The 26,942-nt window shown below is 53.3% G+C and overlaps 8 protein-coding genes across 8 annotated transcripts; 2 read left to right on the top strand and 6 right to left on the bottom strand.

The window, feature by feature from the left end:
* Positions 1–430: 430 nt before the first annotated feature.
* SPBR_01282 (uncharacterized protein) lies at positions 431–3,521 on the top strand (the record flags this gene model as incomplete). Its single annotated transcript, XM_040759593.1, has 4 exons — positions 431–1,142; positions 1,185–1,612; positions 1,667–3,253; positions 3,339–3,521. 4 exons carry the CDS (start codon positions 431–433, stop codon positions 3,519–3,521), a joined length of 2,910 nt encoding a protein of 969 aa, XP_040619028.1.
* A 615-nt stretch (positions 3,522–4,136) lies between these two features.
* On the bottom strand, positions 4,137–7,045 carry SPBR_01301 (uncharacterized protein; the record flags this gene model as incomplete). The annotated part of the gene is made up of 3 exons (XM_040759612.1): positions 4,137–4,301; positions 4,384–6,835; positions 6,912–7,045. 3 exons carry the CDS (start codon positions 7,043–7,045, stop codon positions 4,137–4,139), a joined length of 2,751 nt encoding a protein of 916 aa, XP_040619027.1.
* Positions 7,046–8,170: 1,125 nt separating this feature from the next.
* SPBR_01911 (uncharacterized protein) lies at positions 8,171–9,134 on the bottom strand (the record flags this gene model as incomplete). The annotated part of the gene is made up of 2 exons (XM_040760221.1): positions 8,171–8,886; positions 9,074–9,134. The coding sequence occupies 2 exons, from the start codon at positions 9,132–9,134 to the stop codon at positions 8,171–8,173; spliced, it is 777 nt and encodes a 258-aa protein (XP_040619026.1).
* A 1,530-nt stretch (positions 9,135–10,664) lies between these two features.
* SPBR_01393 (uncharacterized protein) lies at positions 10,665–12,974 on the bottom strand (the record flags this gene model as incomplete). Its single annotated transcript, XM_040759704.1, has 5 exons — positions 10,665–11,484; positions 11,547–12,435; positions 12,488–12,544; positions 12,613–12,634; positions 12,690–12,974. The coding sequence occupies 5 exons, from the start codon at positions 12,972–12,974 to the stop codon at positions 10,665–10,667; spliced, it is 2,073 nt and encodes a 690-aa protein (XP_040619025.1).
* A 2,147-nt stretch (positions 12,975–15,121) lies between these two features.
* SPBR_01983 (uncharacterized protein) lies at positions 15,122–15,914 on the bottom strand (the record flags this gene model as incomplete). The annotated part of the gene is made up of 2 exons (XM_040760292.1): positions 15,122–15,250; positions 15,411–15,914. The coding sequence occupies 2 exons, from the start codon at positions 15,912–15,914 to the stop codon at positions 15,122–15,124; spliced, it is 633 nt and encodes a 210-aa protein (XP_040619024.1).
* Positions 15,915–17,441: 1,527 nt separating this feature from the next.
* On the bottom strand, positions 17,442–20,348 carry SPBR_01303 (uncharacterized protein; the record flags this gene model as incomplete). The annotated part of the gene is made up of 1 exon (XM_040759614.1): positions 17,442–20,348. One exon carries the CDS (start codon positions 20,346–20,348, stop codon positions 17,442–17,444), a length of 2,907 nt encoding a protein of 968 aa, XP_040619023.1.
* A 1,542-nt stretch (positions 20,349–21,890) lies between these two features.
* SPBR_02026 (uncharacterized protein) lies at positions 21,891–22,575 on the bottom strand (the record flags this gene model as incomplete). The annotated part of the gene is made up of 3 exons (XM_040760335.1): positions 21,891–22,278; positions 22,343–22,396; positions 22,472–22,575. The coding sequence occupies 3 exons, from the start codon at positions 22,573–22,575 to the stop codon at positions 21,891–21,893; spliced, it is 546 nt and encodes a 181-aa protein (XP_040619022.1).
* A 2,212-nt stretch (positions 22,576–24,787) lies between these two features.
* SPBR_01994 (uncharacterized protein) lies at positions 24,788–25,544 on the top strand (the record flags this gene model as incomplete). Its single annotated transcript, XM_040760303.1, has 2 exons — positions 24,788–25,002; positions 25,076–25,544. The coding sequence occupies 2 exons, from the start codon at positions 24,788–24,790 to the stop codon at positions 25,542–25,544; spliced, it is 684 nt and encodes a 227-aa protein (XP_040619021.1).
* Between the last annotated feature and the right edge of the window lie 1,398 nt (positions 25,545–26,942).

Genomic DNA, 26,942 nt, shown 5'->3' with positions numbered 1-26,942 from the left:
CAAGCTCACCTATCTTTTTCTGGCTTGCTGGCGATTCTTTTTCGCCTGCGTCTTACGTTCGTTCTTGGCCATTTCCGTCTCAGCCGCGTGTCCGTCGACCTCGAAACAGAGAACTTGCGGATACTTCAAAGCATTGTTTCGCATCTGGACCAACGATTTCTACAGCTTTTCTGGACCTAGTTGCTTCACGAGGGGTATGGGCGGCCACTTTTGTCACGATAGACGACATATTGATGTCTTTTCGCTCTTACACCACATCCACTCGTTGACCCTCGTTCCTCGACCACGGAGTTTCCCCTGACGACAAACTTGCGCACGTCTCAGCTCTTTTCAATGTTTCTACCCTCCTAGCTCCCATCACGACCTCTCCGAACTACTCCGGGACCGCTCTTGACGGTCCCTTCTTACACACACCCCTGGGCCCGCCGAAATGCCGTCTCCTGCGGCGGCCGACGATGGCCAACATGGTCCGCCCATTCCGACCTATGACGAAGCCGTCTCTGCCCACGGCAACGGCGGCATCCTTCCTTCGCCTTCCAACTTCGATCCACTGTCCCCCATGGGCGAGGCCTTTTACGCCCCCGAAAGCGAGAGCCGCTCTCTCCTGAGACGATCCCACCAGCGCAACGGCTCCACTGCCACCAACGGCAGCAGCCGTCGACGACCACGAAACGGACATACCAGCAGTGGTGGCTACCGGCCACCCACCGTCGAGACTGACGACGAAAACAGCACGTGGAGCTCGAGCGACGAGGACCATGGCGGCGGCGACGACAGTGACGATGCCGACGATGTCGACGCCGAGGCCGCGCACGTCCGCCGCGAGATGCTGGAGCTCGACATGGACGACCCGCTGGCCGCCAATGGCAGTGGGAGCAGCGGCAGCCGACGGCGCGGCGGGTTCTCGCTATCGCTACCCAAATGGGGTTGGAAGTGGCGCCTGTCGATGCCGAGAATACGGATACAGCTGCCCAACGGGCCGTCCGATGTGGACGAGAACAGCCGAGGCGGCGTCGGCGGTGTCGGTGGTATTGCCAGCCGGTTCGGACGGCTGGCAGGCTTTACGCGGCTCAGCGGGACCGACACCGACGAAGAAACGGCCGGTGGTCAGGCGGGCGAAGCTGGCGGTGGCGGTGGCACTGGTGCAGGACGCACCAGAAGCTGGCATGGCTGGCGCCGCCCAGAGTGGATGCAGAAGATCAACGTCGCCGTAGCCATTGTGGTCTTTGCGCGCCTGCTGGCCGTGTTCCTCATCCTGGGCTTCGTCTACCTCCTCTTTATGAGCGACCTCTTCACCTCCATCTCCCGCCGCCTCGGCAGCCAGGTCTTTGACCCTGAAAGCATTCGCATGCACATCCAAATGACCGTCAACCCGGGCAACATGCGCGACATGGCCAAGCATTTCACGAGCTACGCCCACATGGCCGGCACCGAGGGCGACTTTGCTCTCGCCATTGACGTCAAAAACTTGTTCCAAAAACACGGGCTCGAAGACGTCACCGTCGACGAGTACTACGTCTACCTCAACTACCCGCGCAAAGATGGCCGTGCCGTCGAGCTACTGGACGGAAAGGGCAAGGCCACCTGGTCGGCCAAGCTCGAGGAGGAAGAGGTTGGTAGCGAAACGGCAGGCCACCAAACGTATGTGTTCCATGGCCTGTCCAAGGCGGGCGACGTGCACGGGCCCCTCGTCTACGCCAACTACGGTTCGCGAGACGATTTCCAAAAGCTCAAGGACATGGGCATCAACACCAAGGGCGCCATTGCGCTCGTGCGCTACTACGGCACGCAGAGCGACCGCGCCCTCAAGGTCAAGGCCGCCGAACTTGCCGGGTTTGCGGGCTGCCTAATCTACAGCGATCCAGCCGACGACGGCTTCAAGCACGGCGATGTTGCGCCCAAGGGCCGCTATATGCCCGCGGACGGCGTGCAGCGCGGGTCCGTCTCACTCATGAGCTACGTCATTGGCGACGTCCTGACGCCCGGCTGGGAGAGCAAGAAGGGCCTGCCGCGCATGTCCCCGGACAAGTCGCCAGGCCTTGTTAAGATCCCTAGTCTGCCGCTTGCCTGGCGCGACGCGCAGGTTCTGTTGCAGCATCTCAAGGGCCGCGGCCAGCGCGTGCCCTCCAAAGACTGGGAGGGCGGCGTGCCCGACATCGACGAGTGGTGGACGGGCAACGGCGGCGACGACAGCCTGGACAATGGCGGCGTGGCCTCGCCCATGGTGCGCCTCAAGAACGAGCAGGACGAGGAGACCGAGCAGCCCATCTGGAACGTCTACGGCCGTATCCTCGGCATCGAGCAGAGCGCCAAGAAGATCATCATTGGCAACCACCGCGATTCCTGGACGTTTGGCGCCACCGACCCGCACTCGGGCACCGCCGTCATGCTCGAGCTGGTGCGCATCTTTGGCGATCTACTAGAGCGCGGCTGGCGGCCCCTGCGCACCATCGAGTTCATGTCCTGGGACGCCGAGGAGTACAACCTGATCGGCTCCACCGAGTACGTCGAGCGCAATCTGGACCTGCTGCGCCGCGACGGTCTGGCCTACATCAATTTGGACACGGCCGTCACGGGCGGCGAATTCCACGCCGCCGGCTCGCCCGTCTTCTCCAAACTGCTCAGCCAAGTCATGAAGCGCGTCAGCGACCCGCACGTCAACGCCACGCTGCATGATCTCTGGGACCAGAACGGCAGCAGCCTCGAAGTCCTGGGCGCCGGCTCCGACTACGTCGCCTTCCAAGACCTGGCTGGCATGTCCTCCCTCGACCTGCACTTTGACGGCCCCGGCTACCCGGCCCACAGCAGCTACGACAATTTCGCCTGGATGGACCACGTCGGCGACCCGGGCTTTGTCTACCATGGCCTCCTTGCCCAGCTGGCCGGTCTCATGCTCATCGAGCTGTGCGACCGCCCCATTATGCCGTTTGACATGGTCACCTATGGCACCGCCCTTGAACGGTGGGTCAAGGAGCTCGTCACGTGGCTCGATTCGGAGGTCAGCAAGGCCAACAAGGCAGCCGGCGCCGACAAGTCGAAGCAGGCCAAAATCAGCACAGAGCCGCTGCAGTTTGCCGCGCAGGTCGTCGTCAACGCCATGCGCGACTTTGAGCGCTGGGATCTCAAGTGGGAGAGCAATGTGCTTGCCGCCGGTGGCTGGGAGGCACCCGGGCTGGGCCAGCAGCGCGCCGAGTACGTCAGCCGCATGGCGCGCTTTGAAACCGATCTCCTCGACCTCGAAAACGGCGGTGGTGTGCGTATATCCCTCCTTGCTTAAATCTGCAACATGATCCATCCCCTCCTTATTTTGTCACTCACTAACACGGTATACTCTTTAGATTCCGAACCGCACACAGTTCAAGCATGTCGTGTTTGGCCCACGCCTGTGGTCCAGCTACGACGGCGACCTCTTCCCGGCCGTGCGCGATCTCGTCGAGGCCGGCGAGTGGGACCAGGCCAACAAGACAATTGCCAAGATCGCACAAATCTTCCAGACGGCCGCGGCGCACCTGATTGAGTAAACGTAGATTGGCAAGAGTACCTGCCCACAACCTCTGTACACACACCTTTTTTTTCTTTTGGGGAGGGGCATGGCGGGTTTCCTCGTTGCCACCCTGCTCTTGTTTTTACATCCCTGCATTGCCACGGCGTTCCAATTTTGCTTCTGGGTCTTTTGTCATTTCGTCTTTCTTGTGTGTCTTTTTAACAATCGACATTTTTACACTTCCCTCAGCTCCCCGTCTTCTGTATCTTTCATCCGTATTTCATTTGTCTCCACGATGATTTGCATTAATCGTCATTTCCGCGAGTGTACATATCCTCGGTGAATATGAATTTGCATATTGGTCTTAATGATCCTTGTCATATGTGCCGTGAAAAATAAATTACTTTGCTCGCAACACTTCCAAATGAAGGTGCGTAGATATAAAACACGCGAGGCGGCTTTTCATAGATACAGCTTTTCTAGTCTTCACACGCACCAATGCAGGGAAACTGAACACAAATAATAAAAAGGTAATAGGGAAATAAGATCTGGATGTCAACTCGCAAAACAAAAACAACAACAATTAAAACGAGACACAAAAAATACAGCACTACCTAGCATCTACTCCCCGCGCATTAGCACTCTCCTTCATTTACTTGGGCGTCAGCACAATGCCCTCGTACTCCTTGCTACGGATCAGCTCCAGCGTATGGTGGAAGTGCTTCTTGCTCGCCTCCACCGACGCCGACTCCTGCTGGTTGCTTGCCAGGTTCGAGTGGATCAGCTCGATCAGTCCGTTCAGATACTTGGTCGTCACCTGTCGAAGGGTTAGCACGTAAAAAATAACAAGGAGCGGGGCCACGCGCTTGCGCCTACAAGCACACTGACGCCTGACTTACCGATTCGTTCTGCTGGTCAAAGTAGTACACGTAGCGGTCCAGGATCTCCACAAACAACTCGATGGACGTCGCCGGCTCCATGCACGAGTCCGCCACGCGCAGTGCCCGCTGCAGACACTCGAGCACGCGCTTGCCGTCCCGGTACAGGTCGGCGCTGCTCTCTTCCGTCTCGGCATTGGCCGCAATCGGCGTCGCCCACCATAGGTGGCTAGCCAGATAGACGGCGCGGCACTGATCGGGCTTCCGCAGCAGCTTACTGGCATGCTGCGCGCACTTGGTGATGAGGGTGTCAAAGTTCTCGCGGCCAAAGTTGCGCGTCTGGTGCAGCGTGCTGGCAACGGCGCTCACGGCCTGGAACTGGGCCTTGGAGTCAGAGATGGCCTCCTCATACACAGTAAAGGCCTGCGCAAAGAACTCGTACGCGACCTCCTCGAAGCCGACCAGGTCGGCCGTCTGGCCGCATACGCAGAACAGGCGCAGCGCGAGTTCCGCACCGCCGCTGCTGCCACCGCCCGACGTGTTACCATTCGTCGCCCGCTGGTAAAGTGTGGACACGGCCGAGTGCATGAACTTGAACAACGACGACGACTGCGACTCCCAGTTGTCGTCGTAGTGTTCGCGTGCCTTGAAGCGGCGGGCCAGCTTCATAGACGCCGTGATAATGGGAGGCGTGGTGATGCGGATGCGCTCGTTGCCGTCAGAGTAGGCTTTGCGCGCCAGCTGCAAGAGGCGGAACTGGGTGTCGTTGTTTTCGGCGTGCAGTAGGTGCACAATGCGAGCTAGCCAGCCCTGCTCCTCGAGCGTCTCGTCGGTCTCGTATGGGCGGCCACGCTGGGGGCCCTGGGGTGCCGGTGAGGCCTCGACAATCAACACCTTGACCACATCAAGCACGTTTGTTAATTGCTCGGGTGTTTCGATGCGTGTCTGGTTTCTAAGCAGGCTGCGGGCAACCTCGCCGGCGACGGCCCGCTTGGTCTGGTAGATCTGCGACTGCAGCAAAGGAACATAAGTCGGCAGAGCCAGGGCTGTGAAAATAGAGACGTAGTGCTTGATCGGAGCCTGCAGAAGAGCCAGTAGGCTTTGTTGCGCGGCGGCGCCGTGGAAGTCGGGGTTGTTGGTGTTCTCCTGCACCTTTTGTGCCGCAAATTCCAGGATCTGGTCGACGTAGTCGAGGCGGCTCGGGTATACGTTGAGGGCAAGGTTGGTGAGCGACACAAGGAGCGCGATCGTGTCGTGGATCGGCAGATGTTGGGCGTAGACAAGCTGCTTGACCTGGCCGAAAAAGACCTCGTACAGGTGGATGTCATCACCAATACCACGCGAGGCAGCGGCGTCACCTTCCGTTGATGGCACACTCCCTTCTGCCGCGCCGTCGTTGTCACGGCCGTTTACCGCCGTAGTCTCCGTCTCCGCTGTTGCGTCTGTAGCGAGGGTCTCGGTCGTTGATTGTGCGTCCGCGTCTTTTGCGTCATCCTTACGGTCCTTGTCGTCCGCCTCTGCTGCGGGCGTTTCAGAGCTCGACCCGTTGGCATCACCGGTTGCGGGCTTTGCAGCTGCCGGGGCTCCGTCCGCCTCGGCCTCCTTACCACCCAATTTTGTCTTGTTTAGCAGGGCCACAAGGGCGTCCTCTTCCATTTTCTCGCGATTTTCGTCGGGCCGGTTCTGGGCCTCGCGTTCGGCATAGTTAGACAGGCGGTCCATCAGGCCGACGACGATGACCTTCACATTGACGTGCGGGTTAAGTTTAGAGACAGCGGCGAGGAACTGGTCGAGGGTGTGCAAGTGGAACTCGTCGGGGAAGACCTGGGTGATGACTTCCAGCAGGTACTCCTGGGCAAGCACGTCGCGGCACTGGACGACCTGCTCGAGCAAAGGTGCCAAAATGGTGTTCTTGTAGGTTTCGAGGTCGACGAGCTGGCTGAGGCGCACAATGTTGGTGCCGACGAGCAGCTGCAGCTCCTTGCGTTCCTGTGTGCGTTGCTCGCGCTCGCGGGAGTGGCCTTGGTGCTGCAGCCGGACCCAAAGCTTGTTCATCTCGACAAAGTTGGTGAGGATAAAGCTGATAGAGTCCTGCAGGTTGCCCTCTGGTCCGTCGCTGTCGGTGGTGGGCAGGTAGTCACGCGCCTGGCCGGAGAGGTAGTAGCGCAAGAATAAGCCGCGTATTGGGTGCTGGACGCCGCGGCTCATGTCCATCATATCCTTCATGAGTTCCTTGACGGGGGCGCCTTCGACGGCCATGTAAGCAGTGCCGACGGTGATCATAAGATAGAGGCGGGGAATGATATTGCCGGCGTATTGGACAAGCTCGTAGAGGTCGGCCAGGTGGTTGACGGGGTGGTTTTCGCGCAAGTGGACCGACAGGTAGCGTAGCGCGTCGAAAACGGCCATGTAGAGCTCGTAGTATTGCTTGGGGCCAAGGCTGCTCGTACGCAGCTCCGAGACGAGGGTGGAGCTGGAGAGAAAGATTACGAGTTAGCAGGGGAAACGGACCGCATCGACGAGATCTATCTAATGAACAGTCATCGTACCAGCACTTAAGGGCGTCCATCAGCTTGCCAGGCGTGTCCAGACATTTGCGCATCAGCACCGTCTGTTGGCGCACAGCGATGAGAGCATCCTCGAGTAACCGGGCCTGATCTTCGGCTACCACCGGCGCAGCCATTGTTGTCGGTCAGGGGAAGAAGTGATGCCGAAGGTCGTTCGTCCAGCCGATGGGAACGGGAAGGGAGGTTAACGTCACCGCCGATATTCGGCGCGGCAGGGAGTGAGGAACCTTGAGAGAGTGAAATAGGGGATGGGTGCAGACCGAGGCTGGGTGGCGATCGGGGATGCGTGGCTGTCGTCGAGGTGCGCCGGGGCAGAGAGGGCGTCTGAACGACAAATGCAGTTGCGTCGATATTCGATAGTAAATTGCCGGATCGATGGTCGTCAAGGTTCTACAGAAGTATGGCAGGAGACGCAATGGGCGGAAAAGGCAACCAGCTTTGGGTGGGTACAGAGGCAAGATGACAACGGAAGAGACGGGGCGCTCCACGAATGGTGGCTGGGTTAGCGAGAAGGTTGCGTAGTGCGGACAGTGCCATACAACGCCCTAACGCTGGAGAGGTAAACAGACGAGGCGGAACAATTACGTCAAAAGCAAAATAAATACGATGCAGTAAATTAGGCATGCTAGTCTCAATTCTCAATTGGAAAGAACATTTGTTCGCAAGGAAAGGAAGGAAGGACGCTGCGTCGGAGTCTGCAGCGGAAGGAGTCGTCCATCTTCAGCGGGCTGTCTGTCGTAAGACCTGCTTCCTGCGAAGCTCATCAGTAGTTGGAATCAAAGCTGGGATAATTGGCACGGTCCTGACGAGGGGCTACGTCACGTGTGAACCAGGCAGCTATCATTTGAGCCAATCGCGTGTCGCTCCCTGTTATGTGGAAACCAACAAGTCAAGGATGAAAGCAGAGCTAGCATCGCATTACCACAGCCTTGAATCACAACAATATAAATAGGTGCAGCTTTTAGATTGAAATTTAGTGTTTTTGGGGCCTGGTTTACTACTGCTATTATTTCTAATGATTATATGTTCATAATTCAAACCAATTGTATTGCATTAAAGACGTTGTTAAAAAAATCAATGTATTTAGTTGAAACACATGTCGTGTCCCATCATTGGTGTTATTATCGTGATAATATGATTTGCGTTTATTAAAATCTAAAGTATTACCCATAATCATATCAAACTGCTAACTTATACTGACTCATTTTCATAACTTGACTGCAACACATATCGGACATCAATTACATCCTGAACCATTCGTGCGCCAGTACATCTGTCGCACTGATGCGCTTCTCAGGCTCGTACTGGAGCAGCTTGTAGAGCAGATCCGCCATCAGTTTCTGCTCCGCCTCGGGGGTCATCAAGATTGTCCGCTGTGATTCGTGACCGGGTTTCCGTACAATGGTTCTAGGCCTGCTGAGAATGAACTCGAGAGAATAAGTCTCATTCCCGCCATGTCTAACCCACTTCCCTTGGTCATCGAAGTACTCCGCACGACGATCCCAAGTATCCCACCACTGTGGAGGAAGCTTTCCGAAGAACCGTACCATTTCGGCCACGAGCTCGTCCGGATCGTCGATCATGTAAAAGAGTGCCATCTGCTGTCTGATCGCATAGAGTGTACACCCGAGAGCCCAAAGGTCACAGGCTGGACCGATAGTAACTCGTCCTTCTTCTGGATCATCGCTCGTAGTATCGTCTCCGTCGTTCTCTTCGTCGTCATCCTCGTCGTCCGCTCCGTAGTGGTTCTTCTCGTCCTGAAGCATCTGTAGAAGCAGCTCTGGCGAAATGTACGACTCGGGAATACAAGAAAATATAGGGGGGGCTGAGACGCGGAAGGCCTCGCCAAAGTCAACGACGCAGATCTGGTCGGTCAGGTACTCACCCCCTAGGCGGAAGAGGTCTACCGCATATGTAAGATACCGGGGCGATGAGAGTGGGAGGTCGTCGCCCGACTCTGTCAGTACTTTAACCAATTTCGGCTCGTCAAAGATTGACAGGAAGTTATTTTCGGATAGATGATTAATGTTGGTTAGTTTAACTAATATATTTGCAGGTCGAAAGTCTGTAAGAAAGTAGTTAGTTGGGTGTATATACTTAGACAATCCTACCCAAAGAGCTCAAGGTAAGAAAAGTTGTCTAACCTCCGTGGCAGATGCCGTTTATGTGTAGATAGTTCATGGCCTTTACAGCCTGGTAGGCCATTCCCCGCAGAATAGGACCGGGTTCCTCTTTCAAGTGTGTCCATATTCTAGGCGAGACGCAAGGCCCGTAGACAGGGAGAACTATACATTGGTGTGTTCCGTTGGGCCCTTTAAGTGAAAAGGTATGTAGTGGAAAAGAGATGTGTTCGGCACCGGGTGCAGATCGATCCAGGTCCGCCATGATCGTTAGGTCTGGGATGGCTTCCGGCTTGACCCTGGCAACAGTGACCTTGATAGCGACGTATCTAGATGAATCGTCGCACGTGTCTCGACAAAGCCACACAGTGCCGTAGCCCCCGTGGCCAAGCTTTCGAAGGACACGATACCGCCCAGAGGGACCGAGGGTGTCACCAAGATGGATCGGATGGAAACCGCCCTCTTTGTATCTTTCCAAGGGTTCAAGGTCCGTGTTGGGTCCTTTCAGACATGTACCGCTCGTCGTAACTGGTCCATGGCTGAGAAAGTTCACACTGAAGCCAACGGACGTACTGCGTGGATTGTCCATATCGACGGATAGCGAACTGGGACGTCTTGCTTGAAGGGATAGCAAACCGAGACGTCTTGCTCGAAGAGTTTGTCGACGCTGTGCCAAACTACTAATGTTGCAGCGCAATGGTGGCTTAGTGTAGCGGTCAGGTTCCTATAGCAAATGGTTCGCAGTCACGTGTGCAAAATTCTCGTTGGTGTGGTACAATGTAGTCGCTGAAATACAAAACATGTTGTGAAAATATCAACGCACAAAAGTGCATTCCGGATCTAATTACGGCAGCAGCAAATTTAGTTCTCCCCTATCTACACAATTTTCCGGCTACATAACAAATATCGTCATCATGCCCCTCTCTCCGAGCGACGAAGTTAAGCGTTGGGTCGGCTCTGGTACCACCGACGATCCCATGGTACATGCGATGATATCTCATTTGAATGTCTCGATCAATCCGCTCACTATTCTAGATCATGTGGCTTGTCGAACTCCCTAGCGATCAGGGACGCACTGCAAGCAATGAGGAGGTTGCCAGAGAGCTTGGCAGCCTCGGCCACACTCATATTTGGATTCGGTACGTATCCTGCCGGCAGTGTAGCAATATCTTTATCGTATTTCAATTTTACTTTTCTGTTTCATTCGGCACGGCTTACGATTGCGGCTATATATCCCATAGGTCCTGCGACCACAGCACTACTAGAATCTCAGAGACTAAGCGCAGAGGCCGCCGCTATCGCCGAGTTCATACAGACAATCACATAACCGTATTCTGTGGCACGAATAATACCGCCAACTAGCAGGGCGACGTATTTCTCGTTATACAGCCAGACGGTCGTTGGAGGATCATGTATGACTACGAACGCCGTAGTTACAATTGGGTTGGCGTTAATTTGCATCCGTATCCGTAGATCGTGGAGTTGGGAAACTTTGAGGCGTTCGACGGTACATACTTAAGGAAAAGGTGTAGGAAAGATGAATACCAAACAGCAATACAAACAGCAGTCATTATGTACGAGAGAAAACTCAATAACACCATAACAGCAAGAGCCATCAAACTTCTTCTTTCACCGTGACCGATGCCATGACCTTGCTTTTGCCTAGGCCTACATCGGACACACCGTCACTCGGCTCCATGGTCTCGACGGTCGTTGTGGTCCGGCTTAGTGTCCCGTCGATGCTGCCAATGGTGGTCGAGCGTGGCAGACGAGGGCGATTCAGAGCTGTGGTGCTACCGACCGACGACTCTCCAGAGGACTCACCCGAGGAGCCAGGTGTCTTGGGGCTGACGTCGTTGCTGCTGCCGACGAATGTCGTCGACGTCAGCCCGTCCTCCTTGGCAATCCGGCCCGATGTCCATTGCCGGAACTTCTTGCCAAACACAAAAAAGACGGGGATGAACATGGCCATGACAAACAGTACGGCCACATAGACGCCAAACACAAAGAGGTAGCCGCGCTGCTGCACCCAGGAGCTGGCGTGAGACGAGAAGCCGAAGCTAATGACAGTGCGCAGCGTGTTGACATTGACCAGGACGGGGCCGGGCCACTGCGGATAGCTCTCAATAATAAATGTCTTCAACACCGTGGCGGCGGTCAAGCTGCCTATCATAAGCATGGCGTTGCCCAAGAGCGTGAGGGCAATGTGCCAATGAAACTGGACGGCACAGCCGAAAATGAGGCAGCCTGCCATGGATGAGATGAACGGAACGATGAGGTTGGGCAGTTGGAACTCAGGCTCGCGGTTCGTTTTGCCACGTAAACGAGATATTTTGAGAGTGAGCTTATCGGCCAGCGGCCCGCCAAACAGGTAAACCACGACTGACGAGACGAGGCCGACGAGCATCGTCAAGCCGCTCAGCTCATAAGGGATACTGGAAGTTGTTAAAATTAGCCAGACGTCAAAAATGGATGTAAGCAAACTGGAGTGACGCACCCAGCGGCCAAAAGAGCGAATGAAATGGTCTGGCCAATTGACTGCATAATAATAAAAAACACAGCGTCGATGCAGATCACCAAAAGCATCGCCGGGAAGTACGTCGTTTGCAGCGCTCGTAGCATCTGCAGTGCCGCCTCGCGCCACTGAAAGCCAACATGAAACATGGTCAGATCGTCTCGCAGCGTGCGTTTGCCATACGTCGCATAGTCCAGGGCCGTCCGGACCTCGCCGGGCGCAACCGGCCACACCTGCTGCCCATTGAGCTCCTGCTTGCTGCGTTTGACGCGCGTCTCGGGCACAAACGCAATCAGGAGCACCCACGCCAGGACGCCCACGGACGACGTGATCAAGTAAATCCAACGCCAGGAGTGCTCCACCGCAATGTACGGGCTCAGCATGCCAAAGATGGTCATCATGGGGCCCTGGCACGCCATGATGGCCGCAATGGCGCGGTTGCGCTGGTGGATAAAGACCATGTCCTGCATCACGAGCGGCAGTAGAGCTTCGACAGTCGCCGACCCCAAACCGTGGATGACACGCGCCGCCAAGTGCTCCTTGAGGGACTGGCTGTAGGCGGCCAAGAACCCGCCAATCCATGAGAACATGGCCGTGACCAGCAGCACAGGGCGACGCCCGATGGCGAGCGACAGCGGCACCAGCAAGAAACTAGCGGCGCAGTTGGTCAATGACGGCAGCGTAGACAGGAGTGTGACCTCGTAGAGGCTGACGGGCTGGACGCCGGGTGGGATCAACGCCATGGGGCTGGGGTTGCCCTTCATGTCAGCATGCTTCAAGATCGGCCGCGGGTCGACCCCCGAGTACTCGAGCAAGAAAACGGGCAACAGCCCGCCGACGACGAAGTCGGCACACATGGACAGACTGCCGACTGGCTTTCTGTTAGTGATGAGCAGAGTAAAGTGAGGGCGGGGCCCACTTACAGAAACATAGGGCGCCGATGGCAGCGTATTTACGCCAGTTGGGCAAGTTCAAAGGATCTGGAGAGTCAATATACCGTCATATCATATGCGCCTTCGTATTTGCCAAACACAAAACATGTACCGACCTTTTGGATTGGGAGAAGGCGTCTGTTGCGGTCAGCCTTTGGTTTAGAATATCATACACACTTAATGTAGTACTCACTGGAATCAACCGGATCTTGCCGTCGCCATCGTAAATATTGGTGCTTCCAACAATCTCCAGCGGCACTTCCTCGTCTGTCAGCGTGGCTGATGTGTCCACTCGCGACAGTGGTGGTTTTTCTGTCGAGGCATTGTCCGACGGTGCCTTGATGCTCTCTGTTGTGGTTTGCTCGTCATGCTCACGGACATGGCTGGTTTTGTTGCGTGGAGTTTCCGATTCCGTGTCCAGTGCCACATTCCACTCGGGTGGGAATTCTTGAACGACATTCGAGTGAGGGAGTGCCATGATTTTGGTGAAGGGCAGGTGTTGAATAAGAAAGAAAAGCAAAAGAGAGAAATATTTCAACTATTTGACGACTCTAGAAGAAGAGATGAATAGCACAAAGTTTACACAGCAGATAGGAAACGCGATATATATATCATAACCATCAACTGAGGCGTTTTCATCGAAGTATAAAATTAGCCTCTCGGCCAGTTTCTGTCGACATATATGGCTACAAGTGATAAACCAAAATACAGGTGGATGCTTCGCGTAAAGTGGCGATACTGGTCTAAATCTCAGACGAAATAAATGGAGCATCTGAGATCAAAGACGGGGATGAAAAAGGCAAAAAGGCAAAGTGAGAAACACACATGAATCGACGGACCCCAACTTCGGGACCGTGCTCATCCTGGGGTCGGATCTCGGCCACGATAGTTGCATCCGGCAGTTTGCGCCTTTGTATCAAGTCTGGGCCATCTATCGAGGCCTCTCCCTTTGTTTATCCCTACCTACAACAAACGGGACAGTACAAACTGATAATTGAAAATGAGAGGGATAGAAAGAGAGAGACAGAAAGACATAGAGGGAGAGAGTAAGTTCCATTCGCCCTTGCCACTGGCTAGCGTCGGCTGTCTTGTTACGACAAAATCACCAGACATTGCAAATATAGATTCCGTGTATAGGACGAGTCAGTATGCTCCACAAGGAACATTTTGTTAAAGGCGAATGCTCTGAATCTGGGGTAGAGTATCCAATTTTCATGCTACTTGTATGAGCTCTCTGTTCTGAGAAGTTGGCCCACGAGGCTGTAAACGGCAAAGGACGCGTGCAATATATAAATCCAAATGACACGACAGTGCGGACCCTGGTTGGCAGAAAAAGGAGAAGAGGATATTTATTCCCCGCAGACCTTTGTTTTAGCCTTGGCATTAGCCCCTATTTGGTGTTGTTTGATAAAGGCGCGACACGTACATCAACCAGCCACCCATAAACTGTATTACATATATGTGCCAAAATAGAGTGCCATAGCGATAAAATAAAGAAAAGATGCATGGACCAAGTTCTTTAAGTTTCTGGTGTTTTGTTCCCTTATCTGTTTCGGCAATTGCAAATCTCGAAGTCAAGAATTGGCGGCAAAAAGGCCGAGTCATCCATTCTCACGTCTGCCATGGCAGCCACCTCCGCTATATTTAATGTAGTGCAAAGCAGATGATGCTCATGCAAGGACCTCGTTGGAGAGGTTTGTGGAGATCTGTATAGTCGTGGAGAGAAAGGAGGAGATAAGACTACATATACTCTGCTCAGGAGAGATTGTAAATGTTTCTTGGCTTAAATGTTTTATTTTATATGCGCTGCATCTCGGCATTTGATCGGAGAAAAACACGCTTGGCAGATCTGTGTATCTTCCATCTCTGATACCTTGACTTATGCTTTTCTTCTTCCCCATGAATGAGCACCGTTTAAATGCAACCGCCATCTGCCGTGGAATAAAAAGGAAGAATGACGGAACAAAACGAAATGGAAATAAACGGCCGCACTATCGACATATTGAAACGTATCGAAACAGACCACGACACTGCAGGAATATTCTCCGACGGGTTGAGGTCGACAAAAAGAAACATGTACGGCAAGACACAACGGACGATAAGAGAAACAAGGCCCAAAATACACTCTCTAAGCAAATGTATTCAATGTTGGTTGTCCCTACATATATATAGCTATATTTTATTCTGATAAGGGTTGTTGGAGTCTGCTATGATTTGCATATAGCCGGGCAATTTTGGCATAAAGGTTCGACACGGAAGGCGTACAACGTAGGACTTCAGTGGTTTAACAAGAACGTAAGCATAAAAATGCCGAAATTTATATCATTTCTTCTAATACTTTTTCTGTGCCTAAAAAATCCCTTCTCCTCCTCTTAACACCATTGACACTGTTGGTAACCACTTGTTGATCTGTCCCTCACTTCGCCATTCTCTCTTGTGTCATAGCTAGTGCTCCTATCCTAGCTACTTCAACTCACAATACTTCCCACACGCGAGATGCGAAGTCTTGTAGATCAGCCTCAGTGATAGTTATATCTCGCTCGCCGGAGGCTGCCACGGGAGGACGTAGGAAGAGATCTCCAAACTGGAGAACCAAAGGCGCACCCGAAATCTGAAATAGCGCGGCTACACGACCAGTGATCGGCATTTGTAGAATTGGTTCAGGGCCAGCCCATGATATCTCGATCCGTTGTCGGGGCGCAGGCTCCAGCATGGTTGAAAAGGAACGTGCGGCCGCTCGCGTGTATGTTGCGCCTGCGCGGGGGGAAGTCCGTTGCCCTGCGGTCCAATTTTCGATGACTATCATTTCCTCGTCGATGATTATCTTAAGCAACAGCACAACCTTCATACGGTACTGGGAAGCCGAAAACCACCATCTGCATTTCAACCGTAAGGCGGCCATGGACTGACTCACACCCATCTCGATGACTAAGGTGGGCCAGTACGTGCTGCGGTCGCTGTTCTTCGTCCGGGGGCCGCCTGCAGAATCTCCTTCACCACTAGATCCACCACCTTTCGAAATGGGGAACTTTGTGGCGTAGTAGTTCCTCCATTGGTCATTAGCACCCATCTGCCAAATTGCCTGCTCAACCAAGTTGTAAAGATATCCATGGCCGGTCTCGTGGGGTGCTGTTGGGATGGTGATGAACAGAGTTGATTTTTCGGACAAATAAAACAGCCTTACGCGTCGGTCGAGCCGGTCTCGCTCGGCCTCGACGCGACGGAAGTTGGCGGGTGTGACGTTGCCGACAACAAGGTCGTCGATACGATCCTTGCCTGCCTCTGCGGCGCGATCTAATTCCTTGAAAACCGTCACGGCATCAGTGAAGTGAAACCTTGCTTGAAGTGCACGGGCATCGTCGTCATCGAGCTGATGGCTTGTGGTCGTTGGTTCCTCTTGAAAAGACATCTTCTCCATCGTATCGTATGTTGTCTCTGAGGTAGTCGTTGATATCGTCTCGGTCGTAAAAGCGGTCGTGTGGCTTGGTGTCCGGCTCATATAGATTGAGAAAAATAAAGGTCTCGTCCAATACCATCAACCCCGGCCGAAAAATCAGCCGTCGGATTTGCTTTATGAGACATAACGCGAATATATATGGAGCGACGATGCTAGTGTAGATTGTGTGCGGAAAAGTAGTTGGATGACGACGGCGATAGAAAGTAGCTGTCATGGGAATGATGATTGAAAATAGCTTGATTGTTTTCAATCTATCTAAGATCCCTTTGGATCGACTAATCTATGATAATCTTCCCAACGTATGGTATATCCGTTGGGAGGGAAACTAGTCACGTGTGGATCCACAGGGATCCCATGTGACTATGTCACTGACTGTTGTCTGTGACAGTAACCGTTAGCTTACGCGTTATCAATTTGTTTTGTGCTATCTTCTCGCTGGCTTGGGATGAAGCTTGCAAAGCAGCGAGTCACATGACTTTTCCATGTCCCCTATACGCATCATTGGTAACACTCTAGGGCATTTCACAGTGCATTGTAAGTAACAATTTTTTTTTTTTTTTTGCTTTTTACTAAGAAATGCTGGGTTTTCCGAATTTTTTTGTGCTTTTCTAGCTATCGTACACTGGCAACCCACGCCTGACCTGAGAATCTTCCTCCGTAATGGAGAAAAACACGCCGTTCCGTGGAAATACAAATATGCGTTTTTTCGAGGTCAAAGGCCAGGCAGAACCTTCCATACATGAATGAAATAGGAAATAAAAACAAAAGAAGGAAACGGAAATTGTCATAACATCTTCAAGAAGATCGAACCGATCATACATTACGTCGGCCGTGGCTGAGGAAGGAGGAAAATAGCAGGAAGATGTGACAGGCGAGCATGGGTGTTCAAGGCCGCGATTGACAGATGGTAGCTGTCGTTAAGGTAGGTGGCTTCTCGTCCTCTCTCAAACGTGTCGTCTTGTCTGCTGCTCTTGCGCGTAGATGGCAAGAGATCCGCCTTGTCCTTCATGGTTGCTCGCATGCCGTTTGCCTTTGCTCTTTTGCAAACAGAAAATGTCAATGTGACCACACAACTCCTGGCCGAAAAAGAAAGAACTCGTAGCTTTTTTTGTTAGGCATCCTCGCCTATTCATCCCCCTTTTTGTAGTTACCAAACTCCAAGCTTGCTGTGATGTCGAGAAATGAATATGAAAGCAGATGAAGAAGCAGGTGAAGAGCAGATCCGAGATGAAGATTGAAAAGAAATCGACCTGAAAAAAAAAGAAAAGAAACCGATGTACGTCGTCTAGTGTATATTTCGTTCAAAACAACATTCAAATCCGGTTACTATCAGTCGTATCGACGTTTATGCCGGCCTTCAAAACCAGAAGGGGAGGTCGAGTTGCGTGCATCGATAGACGGACAACTGTCCTCGGTCACCAAACCCACAGACATCATCGCCGCCCACCCAGGCTCGGTCTAGAAGGAGGTCAAAGGTTGCTGGCAAAATCACCATCGAAATTGATACCTCTCGCCAGGCTCGGTGGAGACTTCAAGCTTGCGAACGAGCCGTGTGCCGAATGCGCCGAGGTAGTTGCCATTGTTCCGCAGTTGGAACATGTTTCGCATATGCATTTCGTGGTCTGGATTCAAGGTGTATTCCGCTCGCAGCTCGCCATCGAGGTCACCGCGGTAAATGTCGAGATGATAACCTTCCTGCCGAAGGTAGTCAGCCGCGTGGGTGCCGCGACGTGCGACGACTTCTGAAATGCCAGCCATATCTGTGCCGGCGCGCTCACATTCTCCCATGGCAGCAAGATAGTCGCCATACCGCTGAACGGCGAGGTAATGCCGGTTCTCTCGCTTGCGTTGGGCAATCATGGAGATTGTCTCGTCGTAGATTGTGGCGACGTCGAAGTTTGCACTTGGTCGCCTTCCCATGCAAATCCGCCGTTCCTCGAGCAAGACTTTGCAGCGTACAGTGGGGGACATGGCCCCGTATACCTCGCGCTCCAGCGGAGCAAAATCCGAATCTTTGGACAAGGGCAGCCAGCACTGGAGAAGATCGGATGTGAAAAAGGGATGTTTCATCCGACGGAGAAAGGCCTCTTTGCGCTCCTGGTACTCTTCTTCGTCTAGCCGGGGTTGGTGGTCGACGAAGGGGTCGGCGGCGAGTCCGCCGCCGACGTTCGAAAACGGCCGCGTCATAGGCGATTCCGGGTCAGGGCAGCCGGCGGTGACGACAAGGTGGTCGTCCGTGGCCCACTGCTCAATCGCGGTCTGGGCGACGACAGCGCTCGAAGCGCTGACGGCACCACCCCCGGAACCGCCTGACTCTTTTCCCGACTCGGTACTCGCTGCGTCGTCCATTTGGACCTGGGGGACAAGGGCAGCACCGGCAACATTGGCATCGGCTGTGAGCGCATGAACACCACAGCCTTCAGAGCTATGTCCACGGTAGCCGGGTAAGGGGCCTTTGGTCGACGAGTTGCCACTCTGGTCAGATTTGTTGCCATACCGAGAGTCGGAAGCATTGCTGTTGCTGGGAGCAGAACCGCTCGCACCAGCGCCGGCACCACCTGCACCTGGGCCTGGACCAGAGCCACTGGGGCCAGGACCGCCATTCTTGTCATCACGGTCGCGGCCACCACGCTTGGAGGACGAACGAGGGGTGGACTCTTTGTCATCATCTTCGTCCTTTGTGGCCTTTACGGTCTTGTCAGAACCGTCCGAATCGGCCTTGTCGTCCGTGTCCTCTTCGACAGAAGCAAGAACAACCTCTTGACCCAGGCGGCTGTTGCCACGAACAGCACGGTTGGCAGGGCTGACTGGAGAGGCCCGGGCAGTGTTGTTTGGGTTCGCGGCGTGGACGCGGGCCCGCTCCACGGAAGGCAAGGGAGCACCATCCATGGGGCTGTTGTTCTGTGGCGCGGGACTAAGTGCCAGGAGGCGCGGGTCAATACACGCATTCTCGCCGACGCGGCCATTGGGCGACAGGCTTCCATGTGGGCCTAGATGGCCTGGGCTTGGGCTCGTGTAATTGTTGGTGTTGTAGCTGGGCAACATGCTGCCACGCGAACCTGGATGGTGTCCATGGCTGTTGGACCGCGGAGGGAGCTGCCCGTTACTCACAATACCAGCACGGCCCATAAAACCGTTTCTATATGGATCTGGTAGGAGTGTGGCCGAGGTGTTTCTTGGACGATCAACGCGATCGTCATGAATCTCGACTATGGGACCTCTTCCAGACGACTGGTTGAAAAACGGGTCGTAATGTCCCACAGTAGGCGACAAGTCGGCAATAGGCGTTCCATCGCGGTGGTGTACGGACGACATTATGCCACCATTGTTGCACTCATACCTATTGCTCCCCTCCCGCATGATTTCAGGAACATCTTCTGGCCCGCGGGGGTAAAATGGCCCGAGTGACATGACCGGCTGCGCCGGTCCAACTATATCATCAATGAATGGCCCAAAAACATCTGGAGTTCGTGCTCCGAAGCCGCGGAAAGGACCGTTGTAAGGTGGCGGCCCATACCGCGAGGTGCCTGGCGACATGGAAGAACTATCGCGACGAAAAGGGTACAAACTGCCGTTGTCTGGACCGTATCCATGAGTTCCGCACACATGAGCGTGACGGTTGCGAGCATGAAGCGTGTTGTGGCCTCGTCCGGTGACGTGCATGCCAGCATTGAGCATGGTACCAGGACCGGGGCCCTGCATGTAGGGGTGTTGAACCAGAGGATTGGGGTGCTCGGTACCGCTCCACGTCTGGTTGCTGTACGAGGGACGACGCCCACCAGCTTGATTCGGCTGCATGTACTGCTGACCGTGATGCAGTTGACCATACTCGGTCGCCGACGAGCTGCTTGAACGCATGTGACCACCCGATGGGGCTGGCATGATATGTCTTGACGACATTGTTTGAGGTCCGTACGGACCCATGACTGTGACCTGTGGAGAAAGACTGGGCGGTGCGTTCTCGTTGCCCACTTGACCGTCTGAGGTCGATGTGGCACGACGCTCGGCAGACGGGGCAGGCGCTTCGGGCTGGAAGGAGCTCTCAAGGACTTGCATTATAGTGGACGGTGTGTCTCGGCTCGGAGTTTCGCTCTGCCCTGCAACCGTGCTGCTGTCACGCTCAAGCTCCGAAAGGGTACCAGGACCGGAGATCATGGATGCCGAGGTAAGTGCACGAGCACGACGACGAACGGGGGGTGCTGGGTCGATACGGTCGCTAGGCGACACGTGCTCGACGCTGGGAATTGGAACATCACAGTCTCTGAGCTCCGGAGACAACGACGCTTCGCGGGACGTGTTGCTGCTGGACAGATCTTGTATTTGAATGTGTTCACCTCCAGGATCGATGTTCACCGGTGTGGTCTCGTGGGGACCGACACCGTTCAACTTCGGCATCGTGATGAAAAGGTGGCCGTGCTCAATAGGAGGTTGGAGGGAAAGAAAGATGCAAAAAATGATTTTGAGGTATTCTGTAGGACAATAACAAAAGGCAAACCAACAAGAGTCAGCTGCGAAGATGTGTTGTGTTCCGAATTGCTGAGCAAAAGAGAGCAAAGCAAATCGAGAGAAGGGGGCTGACAGACGTAAAAAAAAAAAAAAAATTACGACGTATATTACACAACATACGAAGATGCAAGAGGAGGTAGGAGTTGTCAAAGACAAGAGAAGTAACAAGAGAAGGGAGGTGGTCGTGACGGTTGTGAGGGTTACCGACAAGAGGGCGGGAACTAGGTAGGAGAGGCAGAAAATTATGGCCACGCCTGTTAACACAGCAGGGCCAAAAACATGCACCAGGGGGAGCAGGTGACCACCTCGTGAAAATTCTTCACAATTGTTTTGTTTCCTGCCTCCGGACCAGGCCTGTTCCGTGTGCAGACTCGTCATCGTGGTTGGCTTATGGCATCATGTCATGACAAAAACGGAAGGAACGACCACGACAAGGGCCGGGACAATGAGTTTGATGCGCGGGCCGGAGTGCCACGGAACAGGGTATCTTCGTAGCTGCCAGCACTATTTTGGTGTTCAATAGCAGGCATACGTGCTCCCAAGCGGGCGGCTTCCAATTTTGTTGTACTTCTACGTGCGGTGGCGTGCGTGCAGACTGTGCACGCCGGACGCTCCTTCCTCCCTGGTGGTGATACGCGTCTCGAGCACAGCCGAAGTAGGAGGAAAGAGGTGGAAGGAGGGCAAAGGTTTACAGATAGGGAAGGCAGAGCAAGAGAGAAACTAGGAAGGAGGTCCTCGAGAAGAGAGGCGGGGAACAATGGTCCATAGACTATTGCAGCCATTGGTGAGGGTGAGGCTTTTGGCTTTTGAATTTTTGAATTTTTTCCTGGTCACGTTTCCGGTTATTAGTTGGTGATATATTTTGATATTGTCGTCGACGGGCCTAATAGCGCGTCCATGTTTTATTGTCTTGTACTGCTTTATTTTCTGTTGCGAACCTCTATCTTCTCCGTTCTTGTCCTTCTTTATTATCATATTGTCGTTTGTATTATGTTTCCCTCAAGGATACTTGGCTTCGCAGCCCGAAATTCTCGTCAGACGCGACGGGCAAGTAACTTGCTGGTACTGAATTTTCCAGCCGGAAATGTCGCCTCGAGCCCAGTTGAATCGCCAGTAGCAGCCAGCTTGGAGGTTGCTCGGAAGTTGCTCGCAGCTGGATCGACCAGTGACGCCGCCAAAGTCGGAACCCCTATCGTACTTGTTAGATGTTGTCTGCCTGTCTTGTTGATGTGTTTTTGCTCTGCTTCTTCTTTCAGTCTACGTTGCAGTATCTCTTCACACCCCTCCCCCCCCCCATCGTCGGCCGCTTGTTTTCCTCTTGCTTTGTTTTGTTTCCCCTGTTTCGTTGGCCTTGCTAACTCCTGTCATTGCTTCGCCCTTGGGCATCCTCCGAAAACGTCAAAAGACCGACCGCCCATCACCGTTCGCGACTTACCAGTTGTAACGGCTTCCATACTGCCGTGGGCAGCCTTGGTCAAAGTACCCAAGACCGCCGCCGGGCGTCAGAATAATCAAGTCGTCCTTTACGACACTACCGCCCGCGCCGCCGGGCGTCACAATTTGTACAATCATCTTTTTGCCGACCGCTGCACCCGACAACCACTGCACCTCGTAGCATTTGCAACAGTTGGGATTGTCTTCGCGCTGGTTGTCCGATACTAGGATGGCAAAACCGTACGACAAATCGTCCGCGACGGGGACCGGCTGGTAGCTGTCGCACATGTACGAAGAGCCGCCGGGCGAGCAACCCGTGGTCGCAAAAAGGCCCGTGTTTAGGTCCTGAGGCCTGTTGTCCTTGTCGCAAGTCCGGGCGACGCCCCTGGCAGTAGCCGGTGGAGTCAATACGGGCTGGTGAGAAAGAAGGCACGTGTGGAATCACTCACCTAGATCTCAGGAGGTCGGAGTTGCGGTTGCCGTTTGCACAGATCGGTTTGCAGCTGTGTTTGTTTGCGTAAGTTTACCTCGTTTTTGGTTTTCACTTCGCATACAAAGTCGTAAAACACTTAACTCACCAGTCCCAACCAGTGTAGGAACTCGCACTCGTCACAACCGCTGCTTCGACACTGGCCGCGACAAGCCGCCCAACAAGTATCAATTGTACCAGCTTGAACAGCATCCTAGTCGCGTCGACCGTAACTGTTATACTTTGACGATAACGTTAAGGTTGAAGAAGACTTGAGGCGGGTTCGTTTGCAAACGTGTTTGCAGGCTTATTTGCAGAAGCAAGATAGAGGGACAAAGGTTGCTCGTTTCCCAAAGGCACGGCAACAATATATAGAAACAATGGAAGAAAACTGACGTCCATCAGCATTCCACATGGCCGAGCGTTTCGCGTCGGCATCTGTTTTATAACTCCTCTTTTCCCCAAACTTCTCCGATTTCCTTGCCATCTACAACTTCGCCACTATATTGCAATTATACCGGCCACAGGAGCCGAGTTGCTGGGGAGCATAGTAGCTTTGGATATTAGATTAACCTTGGTAACAGGTCACCATCTATAAAAAGCAACTTGCCGAGGCACAGAAAACAACCCCCAAGATTGTCCCAGTAGACCATCACCGATTCCAACTTACCCTGGCCGACCATTACCTGTACCTACCAAGACCAAAAACGACCAATATGGAAGACGTGGCTGGAATCATGGATAAGGTTACCACAGAAGCGTTCCTAGAGAAGGTCCACCAATCTGTGGTAGGTGATGATGCACATCCTAAGTCTTCCAGCTGCTGCAAGTACTTGAACAATTTCCATCTCGACATGTGGGACGCATACAAAATTAACATGGACTCTTCTTTGCTGGACGGGGTAGCGTTTCTGCAAGGAACGGTACCTTGGTGTTTTGAAAACTTAATTTCTTTTCTTACTTCCTAAACTCCTTCTTCATGATATTTTCTTCTTCTTCCCCGTTCCAGACAATATATGTAGTACTAGTGCTAACAAAACGGCTTAGCAGATCCAAGAATATATAAGACCCCTTTCATTATCCGATCCAATTCTCCGAGCATATTGAGCCGCCCTGTAGCAGTCCGCACTACACCATCCCTTTACCCTTTTCTCCGATATTCCTCCCACATCCCAGAACACGGCAATCGAGCACCTATGTCATCTTCGGCACGGCAAGCATACTGTACGAACTCAAAGACCACTGTACCGTGTAACAGCGGACTGCATCTAAAGAGATGGTGGGTACGTACGGTGTGTGTACTCATGCTGACGGATGATTGCTATGGGCTTCCTGACAGATGTTAATTATATTGCAGTCCAGGCATTGTCTCACCGTGAAAGTGCTCTTTGCGAAACATCCCGTGGAGAGTCGGGTTCATGGACGCCCGTGATGGCTCGCTGCCAGGCTGCAACGGCTAAGCACCATTCTGCAAATAAGACATTGACGACAAACCACAAGGCCATCTGAGCCCCAAACCGGTCTCGTTCTGTGAGAAATGTCCTCCAGCACCTGCACAAAGAAATCCGGAGTGCTACAGCCCGTCCAGTCTTTCAAAAAGCTCTGCTGCATCTTCTGACGTCGGATGGCAGTTTCAGCCTGTTTACCTTGTTCCCCTAACCCTGTCACCAATATTGCGGGTGCAACTTCACTGACCATACCACCATGTAGCAGACCTTTCATACTGTAATAAGTCTCGGTTCTATCTTCCATTGACATTTATTTCTGCGTCCAGACGGGCGTGTACGGCGATATATCAACCAAGAGAGCAGCATCTTGTGATCACAAAATATGGTCACGTGTCTCGGGTGGCACAGCCGGAGACGACAGATATTCCGCGAATTTATTCATCCGATCTTTCTGTGCGACGGCACTCGAGTCCTCGAGTCCTCGAGTCCTCGAATCATCCAATGCTCGAGTCCTGGTCATGTCAAGCATATAGAGCATACGATGCTTCCAATATGGTTGACCCAAGCCCGTCTGAATCATCGTTTTATCCCATTGTAAACGACGATCTGTTCAATGAGCACTGTATCCGTGACAATGAGACCTAGCGAAAACAATTGCTCAGGCCCTCAAACATCTGGTCGCTAGAATCGTTGGTCAGCCGCGAGATGGGCAATCGCCGCCCGGTGGAGGTTGTCACCACAGCGAAAGGCTCTTACAATGTCGTGCCAACGTTCCATATCCAAGACGGAGCCGAGCCCAAATACGTTGCGTTGCGTGTTCCGCAGCGCGGGTACTCGCCCAGTGTGCTCGTGTCCGAGAAGATCGAAAACGAGGTCCACTGGATGCAGTACTTGAGGAGCAGCGTATCGGACCCGTCCCGCACGTCTATGGCTGTCACTCAGAGCGAGGCCCGGGCGGCATGGATCCGTAAATTTTTATGTACTTTGTCGAGGGCGAGAGTTTAAACGCCTTTTGGACCCGTTGGGAGGCGTCCACATCCGAGGCGGACGAGGCGAAGCAACGTTCGGTCCTGCGACAGCTGGCCGCCATTTGGCTCGAACTTTATCGCGCTCGCTTTGATAAAACCGGGCGTCTTACCAGGGCTGCCGACGGCTCGTGGGCCGTCACGCAGCGCCCGTTGGCATACGATATGTACGTCCACTTGTCAGGCATCCCGGACTTTCCAACTAATTCGTGGCCGACAAGGCCACTACGGAGCGCACAGGAGTACAAAGACCTTCGTCGCGCACTTGCGGCGCCAGCAGTTGTGCTTGAGCAATATCAACCTGCCAGGCACATGGGACGCCGAGGGCTTCTTTGCTTTCCAGACGGGCAGCCACATCGACATGGAGCACACCATGGCAACCGCGAGCGACTGGCTCCTCTCACGCCATGCCATGGATCTACCCGACTACGCTGCCCATCTTCATGGTGACAACGGGCCGTATGCTATCTTTTGTCCCGATCTCTCAAGGGTCGATATACTTGCCGACCCGGCCACGGGGCTAATCATCGCCGTACTCGACCTCGAGTTCACAAACACAATGCACGCCACGTTTACCCAGGGCCCGTCCCTTGGCACGCCACTTATGACCTCGGCAGGGTGTATCGAGCGTGGCCTGTTTTCAACTTGGCAGGATCTACCACGGGGTATCTTCGTTATTCGCTGGGGTGGATCCGTCTATCGCTATTGAAGAAATAAAAGACCTATCAGAAGCACCAAAGAACAGATTGCGGTGTACAGTAAAGAGAGGGCATCGCTCGTAATGTAGGGGCGAGGTGAGCCGGCGAGGTATATACATGAGCAGATGTTAAGATTATCAATGAGTTTCTGTCCCTTTCGGTGTCGTCCCGTCGCACTCTGCGCAGCAGATGTTATCACTGCTTTCAGCTGAGTTTCAGGGGCCATTGACAATGCAACTCAAAGTTGCCAATTTCGGTTACTGCGGCTTGAATGCCATCTCTCTTTCTTTATTTTCTTTTTACGATGTATTGTCGTCAGCACGTTTTTTTTGATGATCTAACATACGTATGGTTCGCACCAGTCACCAAAGAGCAACGGCCAGAACACCACTTTCCTCCTTTAACCTATCCAATTGCATCTGGTGTGGGGGTCGCTCCAAAAACCTCCCGTGCTTTGATTTGATGATGGCGTGCACTTGGCACCACCGCCCAACCTAACCGCTCGTCGAAATGCAATTTTAAAATGAGATGCGTGTTTAAATTTTCATCACCTCTTTTTTCTTCTTCATGGGTCAAGATAAGGCTGTTTAGTGGATTTGTGTCTTTTCTTGGTGCCAAAAGTAACAATCACCATCCTTAACGGCACGCCCTCTAATTTTATTTTGCAGATTCGAAACATTTCGTCAACAGGGCATCTTGTGTTGTCAACAGCGAAAGGCACAGATACCAATCGGTGGCGTGTTGGTTAGCTAGAAGTTTTGATGTACCCATAACACGGCGTGCGACGCGTTTTCTGTCAAAACCACCGAGGAAAGGATCCTGCCGAAATGAAAGTCACAACAAATATCACACTAACTTCACACGACAGCTGCAAGGCTACGAGACAGCGACCACACAGCCAACGTGGACGGCGGGTTGGCGTCTTGCCATTCTCTCGTAAAATGGCAGCTGGGTGGTGAAATTTCACTTCGGTGAGGTACGACGTACGAGCTACGTTTTCAAATGAACGGAGGACGACCATGTCGTTCCGTGACATTGTGCCGTTTTTCCAATGTCATGGGACAATGGCCATCGACACACAAAAGGACGAACGATGATCGTTGGCATCCAACCCGATTACCAAATAACGGCCGTATAGCACGCCCGGAAAGCTAATTCGTCGCTCCTGAGTACGAGCTGTCAGTGCCTCGTACGCCGGATTCTCTGCACATCGCGTGCCTAACGAAGGCACCCTGGCTTCTTGGGTTCCGCCGTGTGAGCTTGCATGTGTGTACAGGCACCATCGTGACTCCATCTACTTGGCTGTATTCCTTCTCCCAATCGCCTGTCCCCCGCCTCGTATACAAGACAAATGCACGGAACCAACAGAGCCCAAGATGAGGGGAAATACGAATCGCCAGCAGTCTACC

The sequence above is a fragment of the Sporothrix brasiliensis genome (genome assembly GCF_000820605.1).
Source record: "Sporothrix brasiliensis 5110 chromosome Unknown Cont18, whole genome shotgun sequence".
In the NCBI taxonomy this organism is placed as follows: Eukaryota; Fungi; Ascomycota; class Sordariomycetes; order Ophiostomatales; family Ophiostomataceae; genus Sporothrix; species Sporothrix brasiliensis.
Note: the sequence above shows the minus strand (reverse complement) of the source record. Positions and strands in the feature narration are given on the sequence as shown.